At 41.5% G+C, this 24,002-nt stretch overlaps 1 protein-coding gene across 2 annotated transcripts in view; it reads left to right on the forward strand.

The window, feature by feature from the left end:
- LOC126199329 (poly(A) RNA polymerase gld-2 homolog A-like) overlaps window positions 1–24,002 on the forward strand; it is a 162,759-nt gene that overhangs the window by 128,076 nt on the left and 10,681 nt on the right. For both annotated transcript variants that reach the window (XM_049936174.1, XM_049936173.1), the window contains exon 10: window positions 7,120–7,235. In XM_049936174.1, the coding sequence (XP_049792131.1) occupies window positions 7,120–7,235 (116 nt within the window). The remainder of the gene's footprint in view (window positions 1–7,119; window positions 7,236–24,002) is intronic.

Raw genomic sequence — 24,002 nt, forward strand, 5'->3', positions numbered from 1 at the left:
TATAGGCCAGGTCCAGGGAGTAGTGATTGCCTGAGCTGTTACCTTCCCAGTTGGTGTGACGTCAGATGTGAATAATCACCTAAGGGGAATGAGCCCCCTCTGGGGAGGGGATGGGGGGAAGTTGGAAGGAGCACACCATCAGAGATGCTGGAAATAATGGGGGATTTTCCTGCAGTGAACCAGTCACCATCTCAGTCTACATCTACTAAACATAAACAGAATGAGGCTGAAGATTCCAAGACTCTCCCAGCAGCACCTTGGTTCCTCGTGGTATCACGTACTGAAGGAGGTCAGTCCTCTGCTACAGTTAATCCTTTTATTATTCAAAAAGGTGTTGATATAATTTCTGGCCCTGTGAAATTCTGTTCTTGTTTATGTAATGGCACTTTGCATTTGGAGGCCAATTGTGATTCTCAAACCTAACAACTGTTTGCAGCTTCGTTCCACCACGGCTATCAACTTCGTGTCAAGCCCCATTGAACACTAAATTCTTTGCCTGTTGTTATTTACACTAGGTTGCTTGATGGTCTGACCAAGGAAGAAATCCAAACTTATCTCTCTGATCAGGCCATCACTGATGTCCATCGGGTAATGAAAAAGGTTGATACAACCTTAGTGCCCACACACTCCCTTTTTCTTGTGTTTGATAGAGTATGCTTCCATCAAAGATCAAAGCAGGCTCCGAAGTCATAAAGGTCTGACCATACATTCCAAACCTAATGTGCTGCAACGAGTGTCAGCATTACAACCACACTCGAATGTCCTGTCGAACTTGGCCACATGTGTTATTTGTGGTAGGGATGTTCATGAGGGCAATTGCCCACCACCTTCTCTCCGCTGTATCAATTGCAATGGCAACAATGCAGCTTCATCCCAAGAATGTCCCATATATCTTGATGAGCAGGCCATCCAGGAGATCTGGGTGAAGGAAAAAGTGTCTGACCCTGTCACTCGCAAGTTGTTGGCTAGTCAAAAGCCCTAAGTTTTATCACCTGGCACTTACGGTAGCATTCTTGCTACTCCTCGCTCCAAGGAGGATGTGGCCACGTAGACTTGTGACCTCAAATTCAATACCAAGATTTTATAATTACCAAGTGTCACAGTAGCATCCTTGTATCCTTTTCCTCCTCCTCCTCCTCCTCCTCCTCCTCCTCCAACTGTACAATAAGCCACCAATCTTCATCTCCAGCAGTGGAATCGCTTGCTATACAACCAGCAGACTGGAAAGGTCTAAAGGAATATTCCTGCTAAGACTTATTGTGTCCCTCCAGCCAACAAGCATCTGAGTCTTCATCTGCCAACCACAAAGGCTCCAAGAAATTGATCAAAGGCAAACGGTCTTCTCCTTCGCTGACTCGGAGATCCTCTTACACAGTGTCAGTGCATGATACTCTCACCTTGCTGACCTCCGTTTCGCTGCTCTGCATCACCAACCATTTTTCTGCCCTGGAATCTGTCTGCTAACCCAGTGAGAATTCTGATGCTTCTGTAGATCTTATGGAACAGGAACCTCGAGCCTCTGCACCTTGTCACAGTGAGTTTTCGAAGGCTGGCACTCGGCAGCTGCCAAGATGACAACCCTTCATTTTTTTTCCTCCTCCTCTTCCCCCGTCATGACTCTTCTCCAATGGAATGTTTGTGGCATTAGATCCAACAAGGAAGAGTTACGGCTGCTCTTGGAATCACAGCTTCCACTTGTTTTCTGCCTCCAGGAAACAAAATTGCATCCCCGCAACTGCTTAGACCGCTCGCATTTCTTTCTGGTCTGCTTTGACCCTAGCCTCCCTTCCTCAAGGACGGCATTCCATCTCATGGGGGAATCACATTATTGATCTGGGATGATGATCATAGCCAAACCATCTCACTGAACTCACGGCTGCGTGTTGTTGCAGTCCATATTTTCTGTACTCACTTCACCTTTTCTCTTTGTACTGTCCACATCCCTCCATCATGGAGTGTCACCATGTCAGACTTCCTCCAGCGTATTGGGCAACTCCCTCACCCCTTTTTGCTGCTTTGTGACTTTAATGCACACTATCTCCTTTGGGGCTTTTCCAGAACCTGTCTGAGTGATGCCTTCTTGGCTGACCTTCTCAGTCAAGTTAACCTCATCTCCCTTAACACTTGAGCACCCACATTCTTTTCAGACTTCATGCACACCTATTCCCATTTGGGCCTGCTGTTCTGCACTGCCCAGTGTGTGTGTCATCTTGAGTGGTCCGTTCTCACTGACATACTCGAGCAACTATTTCCAGTATGCTCACCATTTGCTGACTCTTACCGCACCTATATGTAAAATCAATTGCCAGCTTTCTAAGCTCAACTGGCAACCTTCGGTGAACAACATTTCCCCAGTTGTGATCACCAGGTAGAACCTTACAAACATTATGCTTACCACTGCAGAATGTTCCATTCCTCACACTTCACCTTTACTGCGCCATTTCCCAGTCCCCTGGTGGACTGAGGCATGACGCGATGCAATTTGCATGCAGAGACATGCTCTCCGCATTTTTTACTGTCATCCTACTCTGGCAAACTCTGTTCGTTACAAACAGTTGCATGCTCACTGTCGTCGCATTCTTCACGATAGCTAAAAAGCTAGCTGGATTTTATTTACTAGTTCCTTTTAACAGTTCCACTCTCTCTTCTGTCATGTGGGCCAATCTCTGATGACTCTCTGGGACCAAGGTTCATTCCCATATTTCTGTTGCAGATGATGTCATTGTAGACCCCATCGCTGTTACCAGCATCTTAGGCCACTATTTTGCTTTCGAGCTCCATCCACTATCGCTCTTGGCTTCCTCCATCAGAAATGAGTTGAGAAGGCTCGGGTGTGATACTTTTTTCCTCTCCGAATCGTGAATGCTACAATGCTGCCATTACTATGGGAGCTATATGACAGTCTCACTTCATCCTGATCTTTCACCCCAGGGCTGGACGATATTCACTTTCAGATGTTGCAGCCCCTTTCTCTTGCAGGCAAGCACTTCTTAGTTGATGTGTAGAATCGCATCTGGGCAACTGACACGTTTCCCAGATGCTGGTGTGAAGCCACTGTCATAGCCATACTTTGGCTCGGTAAGGACAAACGCCTTCCTTCTAGCTACCACCCCATTTCACTCACCAGCTGCGTTTGCAAGGTGATGGGACATATGATTCGTGCCCAGCTGGTATGGCGTCTCAAGTCTCGCAATTTACTAATCACTGCAAAATATGGATTTTGAACAGGCTGTTCTGTAGTTCACCACCTCGTTACTATATCAAACCGTGTAACGGACCTCGACACTTCGTTGTGCGTCAGGGTCTGTCCCAAGTGTTGTCCTCTTTGCTATAGCAATTAACCCTCTTATGGACTTCTCCTGCTGGGCATCTATGGCTACCTTTTCATTGATGATTTTGTGGCCTATTGCAGTTCTCTATGGACTTGTCTCCTTGAGTGGTGTCTTCTGTGATGTCTCGGTAATCTTTACTTGTGGAGCATCGACAATGGCTTTCGCTTTCCCACTGACAAAACTGTTTGTATGAATTTCTGGCAGTGCAGTGGTTGTCTTCCACTGTCTTTACATCTTGGACCTGTTGTTCTTCTGTTCACCGAAACTATGAAATTCCGGGGGCTCGTGCTTGATAGAAAACTTCCGTGGTTGTCCCACATGTCTTATGTGGCTGCCCACTGTATCTGGTCCCTCAATGTCCTATACATGCTCTAAGCTGTACTTCATGGGGAGAAGATTGGACCACCCTACTACATTTGTACCAATCCCTTGTTCATTTGAAACTCACCTATGGGTGTTTCATTTATGCATCTGCATGTCCATCCAGTTTATGCTTTATAAATACAATGCATTATTGAGAATCCTGTTTGGCCGCTGGTGCCTTTTACACTAGCATGGTTGAGAGTGTCTATGCAGAAGCTGCCAAACTACCACTGTCATACTGACCTGATGTTCCCCTCACTAGACACGCATGCCATTTGTCTGCCATATCCTGCCACCCATCCTCTGCCTGCTTCTTTGATGACTCCTTTGACCACCAGTATGGGGCACATCCCATTTCTCTGTTACTTCCTGGAGTCAGCTTAACTTCCCACAACCTGCCACTTTCCCAATGGATGTGAACCCTTTACCACCTTTGCTTCATGCAGTGACCTGTGTTCACCTTGGATTTCATTTGCTTCCTAGGGAAACTACTCGAGATTCGATCTGTTGCTGTAAGTTTCTTGACTTTCGCACAGAACTTAGCGATATTAACTTTATATACACTATGGCTCTTGAACTGACTATGGTGTTGGGTGTGCCTTCATGATTGGCAGTGAGGATTTTCAGTATTGGCTTCCAAAACACTGCTCAGCATTTACAGCAGAGCTCTTCGCCATTTATCAGGCCATGCAGTACATCTGGCGACACAGGCTTATCAATTGTCACATGCTCTTACTCTCTCGTTGCCCTTCAGATGCTGTGTGTGCTGTACACAATTCATCCCTTAGTGAAACTGGTTGAAGAAAGCTTCCACCTGCTCACTCTGGAGAGAGCCACTGTGATGTCTGTGTGTGTTCCTCATCATATCGGTCTGACAGGAAACGAGGCTGCTGCCGAGGCTGCAGTCCTCCTACATTGAGCTGCTAGTTCATCCATTCCTTCTGATGATCTCTGTATTACTGTCTGTAAGCAGGTGGTGTCACTTTGGCATCACAGCTGGTCTTCATTCATGCGAACAAGTTCCAGGGGCTTAAACCTCTCCCAGCCGCTTGGCCGACCTCCTCTTGGCCCACTTGCTGCAAGATCATTTTAGGCTGCGTACTGGGCACTGTTGTTTTAGCTATTGCCATTTGTTAAGTGGTGATCCATTACCACTTTGTGCTCATTGTCATCAATCTTTGTTTATCATTTCCTGACCGAATGCCCTTTTTTTAACCATTTATGTTCTGATATATGTTTGCCGTCTGAATTATTAGCAGTTTCAGTGAACAACGTGCGTGCTGTTGACCAGATTTTACTTCATAGCAGTATGGTTAAGGACATTTAAACTTTAGTTTGGTACCTTTGTTGTCTCTATGGCGTATTTTGTGGACCTTTCTTCAAAAGAATTCTTGTTCTTAGCTCTTTCCTTCCATCAACTGGGCTTAACACAGAGTCGCTTTAACTCCTTTCTAGTTGTTACGTTCTAAGTTTCTGACAAGGGCGCTTATGACCTTAGTTGTTTTTGTGCCCTAAAATGAAATAAAACAAATATTTAATTTGTCACTGTGGTATTGTTCATAACAGCAAAAAACATTTCTCAAGCTGCACAGAGATTCTACGCAGATCATGTGCATGTTTGGCTCTATGTATTCTTGTAAGCAGCTTTCCTGAACAATGAAAAGAATACAAACCAAGGAACAATCTTTTCTTCTGGATGAGACACTGAAGGCAGCCTTGCTCATTAAAGCTGCAAGCACTTTCATGCCAGATATTATTGCTCTTGTTATGATACAAAGAAAAAACATCTGATTTCAGATACCCAATAAACTTATGCAATTTATTTTAAAACATTCCTTAACTTCCTATTGCCCCGAGGTAGTAAGTCACTATGTCGTAGCTGCTAAGAGTATGATGTTGGCGATCATTTAAGGTGTGACCAGCCCGTTTGATTGGCCACAGCAATCAACAATGCTCTGTGCAGCAGGGAGTGCTGTGCAGCTCAGTATGAAGCTCATGAGCTGGAACAGCCTGCTATAAAGTGACTAGTTTAATTACAAATGATAGTGTAACAATTTTCAAATTTGATGTAGACAGATCAAATGATTGATATTAATAATTTTCGAGTTATTTAAATATGGAGTTTTCTGAAGGTCTTGCTTCAGCCCTGAAAGTGTTTTTAAGTGTATTAACAATGTTAATGAATACTTATGGAATAGTATAACAATTGGGGGTATCACCTTCAGCCTTGTTTTTAAATCTCTTTACTCAATTGTGGCTGGTTCTGGTGACACTGCACCATTGTCGTGTCCCTGTATTGGCAAATTTGGACCTATAACCAACTTTCCATACTGTGATAACAGGGGATATGGCAGTATGGAAAGTTGTTTATGTATCCACCTTGTGTCAGTAGAGGGGCCTTATGTCTGTACAGTGTGTCATTGAAGCCAGTTGCATTTGTATAAAGAGATTTCAACACACAGCTGGAGATGTGACCATTAATTCTCATATACTGACCATCTGTTGTCTCGCTCTCCATCCAAAATAGAAGATGGATAAATGAAATAATGGAGTATTGGATGTGATCAACTGTATGGTAAAATACTAAGAATTTGTTGTGCACTCTCAGGGAACAATTCATGCTAACCAAATGATGTGGTTTGAAGCTATACTTAATGGAAGGAGGAGCACTGAATATCACTAAGTCCTTCAACAAAGTGAACAACAGTATCGATCCAGTGAATAAGATAGTATCACCAATGACACTTGCTGGCTTACATTCAATGAATTTTGTATTTGTTTGTCCTACATGATGTAGTCCCACATAGTTACTTTCATGTGTGTGTTCTGTTTTTATCTGCAAGTAGTTCCTTCATTCTCATGAACAGGTTGAGATAACTAACTTTTTCACTTCAAATATTATTTGACTTGTTAAGAATACTAGTAATCTGTTTTCACCTAGACAATAAGTTACAGGACCTGTTAAAATGGTGAACTGTGTGTTTCAGAAATTACGAATATGAATTTGAAATTGAGATTTTTCTTTTCGTACTGCAACTTGAATGATTCACCTTACAGATTTCAGCTCGATTCATCATCAACCCCTCTGGACAGTTTATCTGGATTAAAAACAGGCAGCCAATTTTAATAAACCAAAAAATACCTAAGGTGAAGACGTTAGGTGTCTGTCTCTCTCTCTCTCTCTCTCTCTCTCTCTCTATAATTGGACATACTAAGCTGATGTCAACTAGGCTGATGTCATTTACTCCACGAAGCATTCTTCTTGTTTGCTGTTCATTTTATATAACTACCATTTAATTTAATTTCTTATTTAATATAGGGTTTGTAGAATTACTTATGTTGTTGACTTATTTTGATGAAGATATGTGTATATTTTTATTTTTCTTCTTGTGAAACAGCAGTGGATTACAAAAAAATAATTTAGTTTCAGCCAGTATGCTATTTCTGTGAGAGTTGCTGGAAAGATCCCCATAGAAGAATGCCGTCACGTGCGGTCTTACAAGAATGATCCTCATCAGTGGAAATACTTATGTATTGAAGGTAATTTCAGTACTGATACCTGTTACTCAAGTGCTTTATTACTCCCGTTACCACTGCATCTTAGAATTGTTACTGTAGCTTGTGCCATCACCATGCCAACTACAAAAACAAAATATAGCATTAAAAAAATTGTTTTTTCCTTCCACTGCTGCCACTGCTTCAGCCTTGTAGCCTGTTCAAAGAACAGGAAAAAGTTTGTGAATCAATTTGGGGATGTACTTTCAGAAGACTTTGAAGTATTGGGTATTAATGCCCTTACTAATAATGGAGTACCTTTGATACTAGTTTCACAAATAATTGAAAATATATAGCTTCATAAATTACTTGCTGTATATGAACAAGTAAGAGGGTAACTTGAGTGGCTTATGTGGGTCTTGTCAGTGATTGTTGCATTGTATTGGAAACCATATTTCCATTGACTCCTATGTTCTTTCCCAGGAAATTAATTTTTTTTTCTATGGGTTGCCAAGGTTTTTTTTTTCATATTTTTTTGAATTTATTTTTCCCGACTCACATGACAAATTACTACAAATAGTGTACCATTTGGAAAATAACCTGAAAATTGAAATCCTAGCCTGCCCATTTGCTTTATTTGCGATGCTGTGTCTTGCGTGTGTGTCAGACTCCAAATGTTGATATTCTTGGAACAAAACAGTAATCATCTACATGAAAATCAACATGGGATCTGAAAACATCAATCATATAAGTGGTGTGTGTGTGGGGGGGGGGGGGGGGAGAAGAGAGAAGAGAGAAGATCCCTATGGTATATGTAATCTGTTTTGCGGGTCGATCAAACATTTCTTGGCAGTAGGGTGAGGGACTTTATGCTGAATAGTGCGTCATCTGCAGATGCTGAAGTAGGTGCTCAGTCCCTGGGGAATGTAATAAGACTTTTGCTGTTAATTACACTTACATGGCTTAATTGATACTGTAAGTTGCAAATTCAGGCATTTTGCAAATAATGCAGTTATCTATGAGGAAGATATATGTGGTAAAAATAGCAATAATATCAACTTAGTTCTTGACAGAATATCGGTGTGCTACGAAGACAGTGTTAGCTCTTAGTTTAGGAAAATGAAAATATGGGTACTTCATGAAACTATGTCTAACCATGGCTTACTTTGACTACACGATTAATGAGTTACAACTAGTGTCAGCTACATTGTAAATGTTGTTGTTGTTGTGGCCTTCAGCCCTGAGACTGGTTTGATGCAGCTCTCGATGCTACTCTATCCTGTCCAAGCTTCTCCACCTCCCAGTACCTACTGCAGCCTACATCCTTCTGAATCTGCTTAGTGTATTCATCTCTTGGTCTCCATCTATGATTTTTACCCTCCATGCTGCCCTCCAGTACTAAATTGGTGATCCCTTGATGCCTCAGAACATGTCCTACCAACCGATCCCTTCTTCTAGTCAAGTTGTGCCACAAGCTCTTCTTCTTCCCAATTCTGTTCAATACCTCCTCATTAGTTATGTGATGTACCCATCTAATCTTCAGCATTCTTCTGTAGCACCACATTTCAAAAGCTTCTATTCTCTTCTTGTCCAAACTATTTATTGTCCATGGCTACACTCCATACAAATACTTTCAGAAACGACTTCCTGACACTTAAATCAATACTCGATGTTAGCATATTTCTCTTCTTCAGAAACGCCTTCCTTCCCATTGCCAGTCTACATTTTATATCCTCTCTACTTCGACCATCTTCAGTTATTTTGCTCCCCAAATAGCAAAACTCATTTACAACTTTAAGTGTCTCATTTGCTAATTTAATTCCCTCAGCATCACCAGACTTTATTCGACTACATTCCATTATCCTTGTTTTGCTTTTGTTGATGTTCATCTTATACTCTCCTTTCAAGACACTGTCCATTCCTTTCAACTGCTCTTCCAAGTCCTTCGCTGTCTCTGACAGAATTACAATGTCATCGGCGAACCACAAGGTTTTTATTTCTTCTCCATCGATTTTAATACCTACTCTGAACTTTACTTTTGTTTCCTTTACTGCTTGCTCAATATACAGATTGAATAACATCTGGGAGAGGCTACAACCCTGTCTCACTCCCTTCCCAACCACTGCTTCCTTTTCATGGCCCTCGACACCAATCTGCTTTCTGTACAAATTATAATAGCCTTTTGCGCCCTGCATTTTACCCCTGCCACCTTCAGAATTTGAGAGAGTATTCCAGTTAACATTGTCAAAAGCTTTCTCTAAATCTACAAACGCTAGAAACGTGGGTTTGCCTTTCCTTGATCTTCCTTCTAAGATAAGTCATAAGGTCTGTATTGCCTCAAGTGTCCCAATATTTCTATGGAATCCAAACTGATCTTCCCCGAGGTCGGCTTCTACCAGATTTTCCATACGTCTGTAAAGAAATCGCGTTAGTATTTTGCAGCTGTGGCTTTTTAAACTGATAGTTCGGTAATTTTCACATCTGTCAACACCTGCTTTCTTTGGGATTGGAATTATTATATTCTTCTTGAAGTCTGAGGGAATTTCGCCTCTCTCATACATCTTGCTCACCAGATGGTAGAGTTTTGCTAGGACTGGCTCTCCCAAGGCTGTCAGTAGTTCTAATGGAATGTTGTCTTCTCCTGGGGCCTTGTTTCGACTTAGGTCTTTCAGTGCTCTGTCAAACTCTTCACACAGTATCATATCTCCCATTTCATCTTCATCTACATCCTCTTCCATTCCCATAATATTGTCCTCAAGTACATCGCCCTTGTATAAACCCTCTATATACTCCTTCCACCTTTCTGCTTTCCCTTCTTTGCTTAGAACTGGTTTTCCATGAAAGCTCTTGATATTCATGCAAGTGGTTCTCTTTTCTCCAAAGGTCTCTTTAATTTTCCGGTAGGCAGTATCTATCTTACCCCTAGTGAAATAAGCCTCTACATCCTTACATTTGTCCTCTAGCCATCCCTGCTTAGCCATTTTGCACTTCCTGTCGATCTCTTTTTTGAGGCGTTTGTATTCCTTTTTGCCTGCTTCATTTACTGCATTTTTATATTTTCTCCTTTCATAAATTACATTCAGTATCTTTTCTGTTACCCAAGGATTTCTATTAGCCCTCGTCTTTTTACCTACTTGATCCTCTGCTGCCTTCACTACTTCATCCCTCAGAGCTACCCATTGTTCTTCTACTGTATTTCTTTCCCCCATTCCTGTCAATTGTTCCCTTACGCTCTCCCTGAAACTCTGTACAACAACTGGTTCTTTCAGTTTATCCAGGTCCCATCTCCTTAAATTCCCACCTTTTTGCAGTTTTTTCGGTTTTAATCTACAGTTCATAACCAATAGATTTTGGTCAGAATCCACATCTACCCCTGGAAATGTCTTACAATTTAAAACCTGGTTCCTAAATCTGTCTTACCATTATATATTCTATCTGAAACCTTATAGTATCTCCAGGGTTCATCCATGTATACAACCTTCTTTCGTGATTGTTGAACCCTGTATTCACCTGACCCCATTGTAAATATATTTGGTAATAACACTGCACTGATGTGTGAAGTGGAGAGACCACAAAGGCTCAACTTTAGATAAAACAAATGTGAGACTTCATTGCTAGGATGCTGGAAAAATTGACCTGTAAGAAGGCATTGAATGTGTGTGAGAAAAATGGTCCAGTTGGTCACAGGCATAGGCTGATGAGGGTTTATAACAAAAATGTTGCAAAATCGTAACTGCCACACTGTTGAAGAAAGCCATAGGACATCATGTGAGAACTTGCTTATAAAACTATATGGATTGCACATACAAAAACCAGTTTGCACAGAGGTGTACAAACAGTCATTCTTACCGAACACTGTATATGACTGAAATGAGAAGGAAAGAGTAGAAGGTACTCTTGCACACTTAAGTGATTTGCAGGCAATAAATGTAGATGTATTGTTATTTATATTACTAAACAGCTAAAATGCTCACCCAATCCCAGCAGCACCTTGCCTGTCTCTTTACTTTCAGGGTCAGCATGTATTTCATATAATTACTGACTGAACAAATTAAAATTGTCATAGTGTGTTCATTAAGAGTTGCAATCCTATGTTAAAAGTGTAACATAATAAGTCAGGGATTAAAGTTGAAAATGTGTGTGTGTGTGTGTGTGTGTGTGTGTGTGTGTGTGTTGAGGCAGTGTAACTCACAACATACAAATTACTCTGGCTATATTCATCCAGTGTTTGACAATGAGAGCTCTTAGGGACTTAAAATAAACTGTGCACATAGTTCCAAACCTTTTCAACACTTTTTCCCAGTGTCACCCCCACAGTATAATTAAAGAAGTAGATTGCTTATTACATCTTCACTGTTCATGCAGTAAAACTTAGTCAGGCATGTTGTAATTTATTACTTCTGCACTACTAACTCTAATTGCAGCTCATTGCGCAGACATTCCCCACATATTTCACTTTTTGTTCATGCAAAATTACACCGTTGTAAAACATGTAGTTTAGGAGGGGGGGTGGGGGGGGGGTGGAGGAATTTGAATGTTTTTCCATCATGAAAGATTCCCAATTTGTGTAACATACACTGCCAGAGGAATTATTTTTCACATATAATGGAGCTGCTTATGGAAAATACACTCTTGAGATTTGTGAGGAAATTTTTTTTTACATTGTCCCCCTTTGGGTCCAGGGATTAGGCCTGAGGTATTCCTGCCTGTCGTAAGAGCCGACTAAAAGGAGTCTAATACATTTTGGCCTTTATGTGATAGTCCCCTGTCATTTTTGACCTCTATTCTTCTAAATTTTCCCAAAGAGCGAGCCAATTGGGGTAGGGCACCGTACATGGTGCATCATGTTAATCATGCTCTAAGACCTCTCGCATCCTTAGTCAACGTGGATCTGCACTTCCGCTCATTCTCCAGCTGTTCGGTAAGGTCACCCTCCTGGGTGTGTTTTCCTCCATCCACTGTGCAGTATTGTTTTCTGCGCTGATGATGATAATGGACTGGTGTGCTTGCCTGCCTCATCCACCACCCCCATCCTGCCCTCCTTCCATTTCCTCTTCCCAGTAAACAAGCTTCTCAATATGTAGAAGAATTAATGGTTGAAACAGCACACCAATTAAAAAAGTTGTTTTATTTCTTGATACAATGTAATACCTTGATACAATGTAATACCCCCCAATGAAGCATGGACCTTGCCGTTGGTGGGGAGGCTTGCGTGCCTCAGCGATACAGATAGCCGTACCGTAGGTGCAACCACAACGGAGGGGTATCTGTTGAGAGGCCAGACAAACATGTGGTTCCTGAAGAGGGGCAGCAGCCTTTTCAGTAGTTGCAGGGGCAACAGTCTGGATGATTGACTGATCTGGCCTTGTAACATTAACCAAAACGGCCTTGCTGTGCTGGTACTGCGAACGGCTGAAAGCAAGGGGAAAGTACAGCCGTAATTTTTCCCCAGGGCATGCAGCTTTACTGTATGGTTAATGATAATGGCGTCCTCTTGGGTAAAATATTCCAGAGGTAAAATAGTCCCCCATTCGGATCTCCGGGCAGGGACTACTCAAGAGGACGTTGTTATCAGGAGAAAGAAAACTGGCGTTCTACGGATCGGAGCATGGAATGTCAGATCCCTTATTCGGGCAGCTAGGTTAGAAAATTTAGAAAGGGAAATGGATAGGTTAAAGTTAGATATAGTGGGAATTAGCGAAGTTCGGTGGCAGGAGGAACAAGACTTTCAGTTTGGCGAATACAGGGTTATAAATACAAAGGCAAGTATGGGTAATGCAGGAGTAGGTTTAATAATGAATAAAAAAATAGCAATGCGGGTAAGCTACTACAAACAGCATAGTGAACGCATTATTGTGGCCAAGATAGACACGAAGCCCACGCCTACTACAGTAGTAAAAGTTTATATGCCAACTGGGTGTGCAGATGATGAAGAAATTGATGAAATGTGTGATGAGATAACAGAAGTTATTCAGGTAGTGAAGGGAGACGAAAATTTAATAGTCATGGGTGACTGGAATTTGGTAGTAGGAAAAGGGAGAGAAGGAAACGTAGTAGGTGAATATGGATTGGGGGTAAGAAATGAAAGAGGAAGCCGCCTGGTAGAATTTTGTGCAGAGCATAACTTAATCATAGCTAAAAGTTGGTTCAAGAATCATCAAAGAAGGTTGTATACATGGAAGAATCCTGGAGATACTGACAGGTTTCAGATAATTATATAATGGTAAGACAGAGATTTAGGAACCAGGTTTTAAATTGTAAGACATTTCCAGGGGCAGATGTGGACTCTGACACACAATCTTTTGGTTATGAACTGTAGATTAAAACTGAAGAAACTGCAAAAAGGTGGGAATGTATGGAGATGGGACCTGGATAAACTGACTAAACCAGAGGTTGTACAGAGTTTCAGGGAGAGCATAAGGGAACAATTGACAGGAATGGGGGAAAGAAATACAGTAGAAGAAGAATGGGTAGCTTTGAGGGATGAAATAGTAAAGGCAGCAGAGGATCAAGTAGGTAAAAAGACGAGGGCTAGTAGAAATCCTTGGGTAACAGAAGAAATATTGAATTTAATTGATGAAAGGAGAAAATATAAAAATGCAGTAAATGAAGCAGGCAAAAAGGAATACAAACGTCTCAAAAATGAGATAGACAGGACGTGCAAAATGGCTAAGCAGGGATGGCTAGAGGATAAATGTAAGGATGTAGAGGCTTATCTCACTAGGGGTAAGATAGATACTGCCTACAGGAAAATTAAAGAGACCTTTGTAGAAAAGAGAACCACTTGTATGAATATCAACGGCTCAGATGGAAACCCAGTTCTAAGCAAAGAAGGGAAAGCAGAAAGGTGGAAGGAGTATATAGAGGGTCTATACAAGGGCGATGTACTTGAGGACAATATTATGGGAATGGAAGAGGATGTAGATGAAGATGAAATGGGAGATATGATACTGCGTGAATAGTTTGACAGAGCTCTGAAAGACCTGAGTCGAAACAAGGCCCCGGGAGTAGAAAACATTCCATTAGAACTACTGACAGCCTGGGGAGAGCCAGTCCTCACAAAACTCTACCATCTGGTGAGCAAGATGTATGAGACAGGCGAAATACCCTCAGACTTCAAGAAGAATATAATAATCCCAATCCCAAAGAAAGCAGGTGTTGACAGATGTGAAAATTACCGAACTATCAGTTTAATAAGTCACAGCTGCAAAATACTAACGCGAGTTCATTACAGACGAATGGAAAAACTAGTAGAAGCCGACCTTGGGGAAGATCAGTTTGGATTCCATAGAAATATTGGAACACGTGAGGCAATACTGACCCTACGGCATATCTTAGAAGCTAGACTAAGGAAAGGCAAACCTACGTTTCTAGCATTTGTAGACTTAGAGAAAGCTTTTGACAATGTTGACTGGAATACTCTCTCAAATTCTGAAGGTGGCAGGGGTAAAATGCAGGGCGCAAAAGGCTATTATAATTTGTACAGAAAGCAGATTGGAGTCGAGGGCCATGAAAAGGAAGCAGTGGTTGGGAAGGGTTGTAGCCTCTCCCAGATGTTATTCAATCTGTATATTGAGCAAGCAGTAAAGGAAACAAAAGTAAAGTTCAGAGTAGGTATTAAAATCGATGGAGAAGAAATAAAAACCTTGAGGTTCGCCGATGACATTGTAATTCTGTCAGAGACAGCAAAGGACTTGGAAGAGCAGTTGAACGGAATGGATGGTGTCTTGACGGGAGGATATAAGATGAACATCAACAAAAGCAAAACGAGGATAATGGAATGTAGTCGAACTAAGTCAGGTGATGTTGAGGGAATTAGATTAGGAAATGAGACACTTAAAGTAGTAAAGGAGTTTTGCTATTTGGGGAGCAAAATAACTGAAGATGGTCGAAGTAGAGAGGATATAAAATGTAGACTGGCAATGGGAAGGAAAGCGTTTCTGAAGAAGAGAAATTTGTTAACATCGAGTATTGATTTAAGTGTAAGGAAGTCGTTTCTGAAAGTATTTGTATGGAGTGTAGCCATGTATGGAAGTGAAACATGGACGATAAATAGTTTAGACAAGAAGAGAATAGAAGCTTCCGAAATGTGGTGCTACAGAAGAATGCTGAAGATTAGATGGGTAGATCACATAACTAATGAGGAGGTATTGAATAGAATTGGGGAGAAGAGGAGTTTGTGGCACAACTTGACAAGAAGAAGGGATCAGTTGGTAGGACATGTTTTGAGGCATCAAGGGATCACCAATTTAGTATTGGAGGGCTGCGTGGAGGGTAAAAATCGTAGAGGGAGACCAAGAGATGAATACACCAAGCAGATTCAGAAGGATTTAGGTTGCAGTAGGTACTGGGAGATGAAGAAGCTTGCACAGGATAGAGTAGCATGGAGAGCTGCATCAAACCAGTCTCAGGACTGAAGACCACAACAACAACAACAACAATATAATACATGAATCTGTTGTGGCAGGTACAATATGTATTCTGTGTTTGAAATCTGTTCACACTTGGTGAGATTTGTCTTCATAAGCAGAAGTAATTACTTTGTTGATTCTAGTCTCCAGTTGTTTGTTGCCTTTTTCAGGAGTTTGGTAAAAACAGACTTTAACATGACTGGAAAAAAGATACTTAAGGGTGCTAGGAATCAGACCTGGGAGGCCAAAAAAGTGGTGCCACATCTATCAATGGAATTCACAAGAAAGGCATTGCAGAGGGAGTTTGTCAGTTCAGACGATCAGTGAAAATAGTGTACCATCTCGGTAGAAAATACTTTTGATGACAATCAACTGAGTAAGGTATCAAATACAGCTCCAGCATGTTGATGTAATTTGTACAGTTAGCTTTCTCTTTCGGGGGGGGGGGGGGGGGGGTACAGGAAAGGTGTAATAATTTTATGTCATGAGGCATCACACATTAACTTTTGCACTACCATACAAAACTTGCCATAAAGGATCTGGGTTTGTTGAACAATGGATGTGAACATTATTTTTGACTTTTGCATTCACAGAAATAGTTCATAAAATAAAAAAAATCTGATTTCCTGTAGGAAATGTTTATCTCCCCAGTAATAGCAGTTGATAGAGGTCTAATTGAATATGTTATTGATTTTATGTTGTACAAGGGATCTGAAATTCTTGTGAGCCTCTTCAAACCATCCTCTGTTGAGAAATTAGAAGCCATTGTGTCTTCTCCATTTGTTCAATGCTGGCATGTATAATACTAGACATACGTAATGCTATACTACCTCTGAGGTACTTGTACCTGTTTTGTATGAAGGCAGAGACATTTGTTCGCTTATAATATGGTGATGGGACATGAATGAAGGTGATAAAAGTAAATGCAAACCAGTCTGTTGTGTCATACATTCATCCTGAATCTCGAATGGTGCATCTGTGAATATTATGATGTTTTAGTTACAACCATTGAAGTGGAGATAGCCATTTCAGTTAATGAATACATAGGGAACATAGATACATAGATTTAAGTGTCAGGAAGTCGTTTCTGAAAGTATTTGTATGGAGTGTAGCCATGTATGGAAGTGAAACATGGACGATAACTAGTTTGGACAAGAAGAGAATAGAAACTTTTGAAATATGGTGCTACAGAAGAATACTGAAGATAAGGTGGGTAGATCACGTAACTAATGAGGAGGTACTGAATAGGATTGGGGAGAAGAGAAGTTTGTGGCACAACTTGACTAGAAGAAGGGATCGGTTGGTAGGACATGTCCTGAGGCATCAAGGGATCACCAATTTAGCATTGGAGGGCAGCGTGGAGGGTAAAAATCGTAGAGGGAGACCAAGAGATGAATACACTAAGCAGATTCAGAAGGATGTAGGTTGCAGTAAGTACTGGGAGATGAAGAGGCTTGCACAGGATAGAGTATCATGGAGAGCTGCATCAAACCAGTCTCAGGACTGAAGACCTCAATAATAATAGGGAGCATTCAAACAGATATAAAATTGTATCAAAGACTTCCTGTCAGTAAGTCACTCTGATTACAGTGATAGGGCTGCCATAAATACGTAGGTTGGAACTTACAGTGTTACCACTGCTGTGGAGACACTATGCAATGGAATCTACTAGTGTCACTGATAGCACACATTGTTAACATACCTACCTTACCTTCGAGCAAATGGACTCGCCTGTCCCATGTCACCGGCATGCGCATATTCGAGGGAAACACAGTCACTTGTGTGTGAGCGGTCTAACATAACGGTGTCACTATGTTTTCGAAATAGGAACAACAGAGTTGGATCAAGATTGAATGTGCCAGAGGTCATACAGCATGACAGTGTCATCAAGGTCTTCAAGAGGTGCGCAGGGAATCGGTATTGCCATACAGTACAGTGGCACATTGGGTAAAAGCCTTCAACGAAGGTCAGCAAACTGTGGCAGACATGCATCAGGCAGCTCATCCTAGCGTCTCTGAAGAAGAAGTGCATGCTGTTGCCTAGTTAGTGGACAGTGACTGACGCCATATGATTCGTGAGCTTGCCTACGAAAGCGGATGAGTGCATACGACTGTGCTTCGCATCCTGAAGGAATGCCTTGGCATGCGAAACATTGCATCTCAATGGGTTCTGCATGACTTGACTGAAATGCAGAAATGGATGCGTTATGACGCTGCTCAGACGCACTTGGAGTGCTATGAGCGTGAAGGAGAGGCTTTCTTACGCCATATCGTAACACTGGATGAGACGTGGGCCACATCGTACTAGCCAAAACTGAAACGCCAGTCCAACAAATGGTATCATTATGGGTTACCGCGAAAGTCGAAAGTGTCAGAGCCCCAGTATGGTGAAAGTTATGGTGATTCTCATGTAAGACTGTGATGATGTTATCCTAACGCATTACATTCCTCCATGGCAATGCACAGTGTTACTGTTTGTTTTTGGACCATCGCCTGCGACCAGCTTTGTGAAAGAAGTGGCGACACTTTCTGTGCAACCCACCCATAATTTTCCACAACATGTGCATTCACCTACGGCGCAAGCTGTGGCTGCTCTCTTCGATCGATGAGACTGAAAGTACTGTACCGTCCACCATACTCCCCGGACTTAAGCCCTTGTGACTTTGATTTGATTCCGAAGATGAAGGAACCACTTTGTGGCATTCGCTTCAGAACTGTTCCAGAGATTCGACAGGCAGCAGACTGCTCCATTCGCACTGTCAACTGAACAGACTCTGCTAACGATATACTACGCCATCCACATCGCTAGCAATGGTGTCTACACAACGCTGGTGACTTTTTTGAAGGACGATAACAGGTGCAAACATGTATCTCTTTTGTATCGGTTGTGAATAAATAGTTGCCACTATTTAAGTTCCAACCCTCGTATATTGCATGGTGGATAAGGTCTGTAGCTCTGAAGCTGTTCACAGATGACATGCTTGTGTACAGGGAGGTGACACTATAGAAACTTGACACAGCAGAGAAACTTGCAGATGATCACCTTTGATGAAAATGTGTGTCACTTTGGATACCTGGTTATTCAGGGATTAAGGCAATGAACAAGCTGATAGACTGGCCAGGACAGGTACAATAACTCCGATTTAGTGTTCCGGAGCCTGCCTTGACCATCTCTAAGGCAATGGTAAAATCAAAACAATGTAGCTGGATCAGGAAGCAGAGCTTAGAATATTAGATTATGATCCAAAAAATGTAAAACCATGGCAAGCTAGTGATGCCAATGCCATAATTCAAGAAGTTCTGTAATCCTGAACTTTACCAGGGAACAGATTAAACTCATGGTAGGAATCACGACTGGCTGTGGGAAATTTAAGAACCATCTACACGTGATTGGTATAGAGGAAGAAGCCTCTATGTGTAGACTATGGGGTGAGGAGGATGAAACTGTCCCACATCTAATCTCCTAGTGCAAAGTTCTGGAGGGCAAAAGACACAGAATATTCAGGTCTGTAAAGCTTGAACACTGAGAGGAAAGGTAGAGGAAATAGTGGATATGATGGAAAGGAGGAAGCTAGATATATTAGTCATGGGGGAGACCAAATGGAAAGGAGAAGGCAGTAGGGAACTGAGGAAAGGTTATAGATTGTATTGGAGTGAAAATGAAGAAGTAAGACAAAAGGGAATGGGAGTTATTGTGGGAGATGAACTAAAAGAAGATCATAATAATGACAAAGGGAAGGAGTGTAGAGGTGGTTTAGGTATATGCTCCTTAAGTAGGCTGTGTAGCTCAAGAGGAGGACTACTTTGAGGAAGAACTACAAAAGCAGTTGGACAAAGGATAATAATCATGGGAGGCTTGAATGCAATTGTAGGGAGTGAAAATGTACTGGGTGCAGAAGGATGGGGAAGTAGAAATGGAGGAGGAGAGAGAGTTTTGTAATTCTGAAAGAGAACTGGTTTAGTGGTAGGTAACTCTTGGTTTCAGAAGAAAGAGAGCCACAAAGTAATGTTGTACAGCAAGAGTCTTGTGCAGAAATCTTTGGTATATTACATGCTCTGTGATTAGAAAAAGAAGAGGGCTGTAATGGATATAAAAGCACTACCATGTGAGGTATTGGATAGTGACAGCCACCTACTGGTGATAAGCAGGAGAATCATGGAGCAGTGGAAGAAGACAAAGAACCAGGAAAGAAAAATTAGAATATGGGACCTGAAGGACAAGGAAGTCAAGAAAGAATACCAGGATGTTAAGGGAAAGTTTGCTAAAGAATGAACCAAAAACAGGAGAAGAGGAATGTAGACAGTTTAAAAGTGCTATGGTAGAAGCTGCAGTACCTGCATGCAGGAGGCACCATGATGGAATAAAAGAGTCAAGGAGGTAGGATGAAGGAAAAACAAGGCCCATATTAGCAGCAAGAGAGGAGCATAAGAAAAAGAAGAAAGAGGCAAATAAGACAGTGGCTGAGGAGAGGAGAAAGTGGATGGGAGAATGGAAGAACATGACTGAGGAAGAGAGCAGAGGAAGTAAGAAAGTACAATACGGAATGGTCAAGAGGAGAGATTAGAGAGAGGATGCAACAATGATGAATAGAAATGGGAAAGAGGTTAATAACAAAGAGACACTGAAGATAGTGTGGAAGGAGTACTTTGAGCATTTGCTAAATCTGGATGGACTTGGAGATGAGGATAGTAGACTAAAGGAGGTAGAAGTATACTCTGTGGGAAAGTGTGTGGGGGGGGGGGGGGATAGGGAGGACTTGTCGTGGGAAGAAATGGAAATGGCACTAGACAAACCGAGCGACGACGTAGTGCAGTGGTTAGCACACTGTACTCATATTTGGGAGGACGGCGGTTCAAGCCTGCGTCCGGCCATCCTGATTTAGGTTTTCCGTGATTTCCTTAAATTGCTCCAGGCAAATGCCGGGATGGTTCCTTTGAAAGGGCACAGCCGACTTCTTCCCCAATCCTTCCCTAATCCGATGAGACCGAAGACCTCGCTGTTTGTTCTCTTCCCCCAAACAACCCATTCCAACTCGCACTGGATAAGTTGAAGGGAGGAAAGGCACCAGGTATGGATGAAGTAAGTGTCAAAATGGTGAAGACAGCAGGGGAGGTTGGGAAACAGTGGCTATATTGTGTGATAATCATGGTGTGGAATGAGAAAAATTCAGAAGATTGGAAGAGGGTACTAATTGTCCCTATATTCAAGAAAGGGAATAGGAAGTACTGCAGAATCTAAAGGTAAGTCGTACTCATACCACACTATGCCGAGGTGCATGTAAAGATCCCGGAGAGGAGAATCCGAACAAGGGTCGAGAACAGATTGAGAGAGGAACAGCAAGGCTTCAGACCTGTTAAGTCAACTGTTGATCTCATGTTTGCAGTGAGTCAGCTTCAGGAGCGCCGCTGTGGATTTGGGGAAAACCTTGTGATGAGCTTTGTTGATATAAAAAAGGCATTTGAAAGAAAGGTCTGGGAAGCACTAGAAAAGAAGAAACTGAAAAAAGAGATGACAAGCAAAGTGGAGGAGATGTTCAGTGAAAGCCTTGGGTTGTCTGAAAGTGGGAAATGGAAGAAAGAATTTGCTCCAGCAAACAAGTGGTGTGAGATTGGGCACTGCATTGTCACCTCTTTCTTCATTGTGGTCTTGGAGGAGATAGTTACTAATGTGGCAAAAAAACTGGAGAACAAAGATGAAAGCAATGATATTCACAGATGACTTGACGATCTGGGGAAACAGGAATAGGAGATTAAGGACCAACTGGATACTTAGGGAGAAGCTGTGAGGCAGTATGGGCTGAAATTTAATGTAAACAAATGTGAGACCCTACTTATATCTAGAAAGAAAGATAGGCCAGCTAGCAGAACAAGGATTGGAGGTGAACAATGAAGAAGGTGGAGATCGTCACGTAACTTGGGAAGTGTGATAGAGGAAAATGGCAGAAATGAGAAAGAGATGAGTGAACCTTTGCAGACAGACAGAAGCATCCCTGCAAAGTGTTAACAGCCCAGTTTGAAACAAAGAATTCCCACGGAAGAGCAAAGAAGTAATGTATACAAGTTACTTCTCCTAATACTGATCTACACATATGACACATGGCTAATGAAGGAAAGAGATGCAAGCAGATGACAGGCATGTGAAATGAAGTTCATCAGAAGTTAGACAGGAGTAACAAGGAGAGAGAGAAAGAGGAATGAAAGGGTAGGAAAAGTAATGAAAGACGACCTCTTGCAGAGCAGAATAGAAACATAAAGTCTAAGATGGTATAAGGACTGAAAGATAATGGAAAACAAGAATATTCCCAAGAAAATAAATGAAATGAAGATGCAAAGGAAACAGCCAAGATGAAGACCAAGGGATAGATGGCTGATGGATATGAAGAAGAGTGTTGAAAAATGAGGTGAAGACTGGACTGGAGTGCTCACAGATGGATGGTGAAAACAGGGCTAAATGGTGAAGCTTATGTTCCAGACAGACCCAGCTTGGGTCGGGAAGTTGTTCAATATAATGGTGGTGGTGGCCGCATGAAGAAATTGCTTCTAATAAGACAAAGGTAGATTGTCCTCTACTACTTCTTAAGGGTACTGTTGGCTTTACTAGAATCACAGGGAATGGAATCGCACAATAAACTCAGTTTCATTATGGACAACTGTGAGCTTAACACTACTGTTGTTTTTGTCTCTCTGCGTTAATCAAATCAAATCAGAAGGAACTGAAAAAAAGAGACAACAAGCAAAGTGGAGGAGATGTTCAGTGGAAGTCTTGGGTTGTCTGAAAGTTGGAAATGGAAGAACGGATTTGTTCCAAGAAACAAGTGGTGTGAGATAGGGCAGTGCATTGTTACCTCTCCTCTTCATTGTGGTCTTGGAGAAGATAGCTACTAAGGTGGCAAAAAAAGCAGAGAACACAAGATGAAAGCAATGATATTCACAGATGACTTGGAGAATGGATTAGTTGGAATTCTGGGGAAAGCGAAGCAATGGAATCCAGAAAAAATAAACTTGAATTGGCCTTCCAACTAACAAAAATTACATACTACAAAAAATCCCTTTCATGGGGGGTCCAAAATTGCACATTTCAAGACAGTGATTAAGCCAGAAGCACTGGATGCAGCAGAAACACTAAACATGAATTTCAAAGGCCAAATGGAGAAACTTGAGGTAAAGGAAAGAAAAATTTTAAGAAACATCATAGGACCAAAATTTCAAGACAATAAGATTATATACATCAAAAATGAAACACACTACAAGAAAATTGAAAAGCTTTCAGATACTATGCGAAAAAAGGAGGATAAATTTTTATAGTCATATTCTGAGAACTATTTCCAACAGACTAACTAATCAAATCTTTGACTTTTTCCGTAACCGTAAAACGAAACCCAACTGGTTTAAAGAAACTGAGAAAGACCTAGTGGAATTAAAGATTTCAGAAAATTCACTTATTGATCGAACAGTTAAATTAATTACTAAAGATGAAAACATAAGGTTCCAAGACAAATCTACACAAAAGTCCAGACCCTTCATCTCAGAAGGAGAGAGGAAAAGAAGATCAGAAAGCATGAAGAAATACTGGGCCCTAAGAAAAGAACAATGCACAAAGAAATGATTGATCCAGCATACCCCAAAGAGGGTGAAATGAAAGAAGAAGAAATCAAATCAGAGATGTAAATGCAGATACCACAAGAAATGTGTTTGACATCATAGAGAGGTTTAGTGTTATAGGTCAGAATGCACACTTTCCTAAAAGATTTAATGAACATATTACTTTGTCACATGTACTCATCAGCAGTTGAGTTAAAGGTAGCCGCTGCATTGGAGAGAATGCTCTTCTTGACTGCAGTAGCTGATTAGTGGGCCACCTTGCTGTGACGTGAGAAAGGATCTCCACTCCTTTCTGTTTTCTTCCACAGAGATAAACTGTTAGCTAGTCATCTCTTAATAGGTCTTCCTCCATTTGGCATCTTCAGCCATCATTAACCACATATCCATTCCATTCGAATATCTTGTTTTTAAACAAACCTGCAGTGATTATAAATTCATGCTATAGCTTTACAGTGAAATTCTCCACTTTTCACATATAATGTCTGTAAGTGGCCCCCAGGTTTTTGTAAGAACAATTCCTTAAGAAGTGAAAAGCAATTTCAATGTAGGACAAGATAAAGAGTGTACCTGTTTGAACTTTTCTCTGTTTTAAATCTTTCTTATTTCTTCTCTGCTTCCCCTTTTGTAAATGTATGCTGTTTGTATCATTCGTAAGGTCCCTTGTGCCCTTTATAGTGACACTTAGAAACTCCCTCAGTTCTTGGGTTTGACAAACTCAAGATGCCTTAGCAGGTGACTGATCAGAGATGCCAGTCATCACTCTGTACCTGCTTCAGTGACAACTATGGAGCACTGTGGTG

The sequence above is a fragment of the Schistocerca nitens genome, chromosome 8, assembly GCF_023898315.1.
Source record: "Schistocerca nitens isolate TAMUIC-IGC-003100 chromosome 8, iqSchNite1.1, whole genome shotgun sequence".
NCBI lineage: Eukaryota > Metazoa > Arthropoda > Insecta > Orthoptera > Acrididae > Schistocerca > Schistocerca nitens.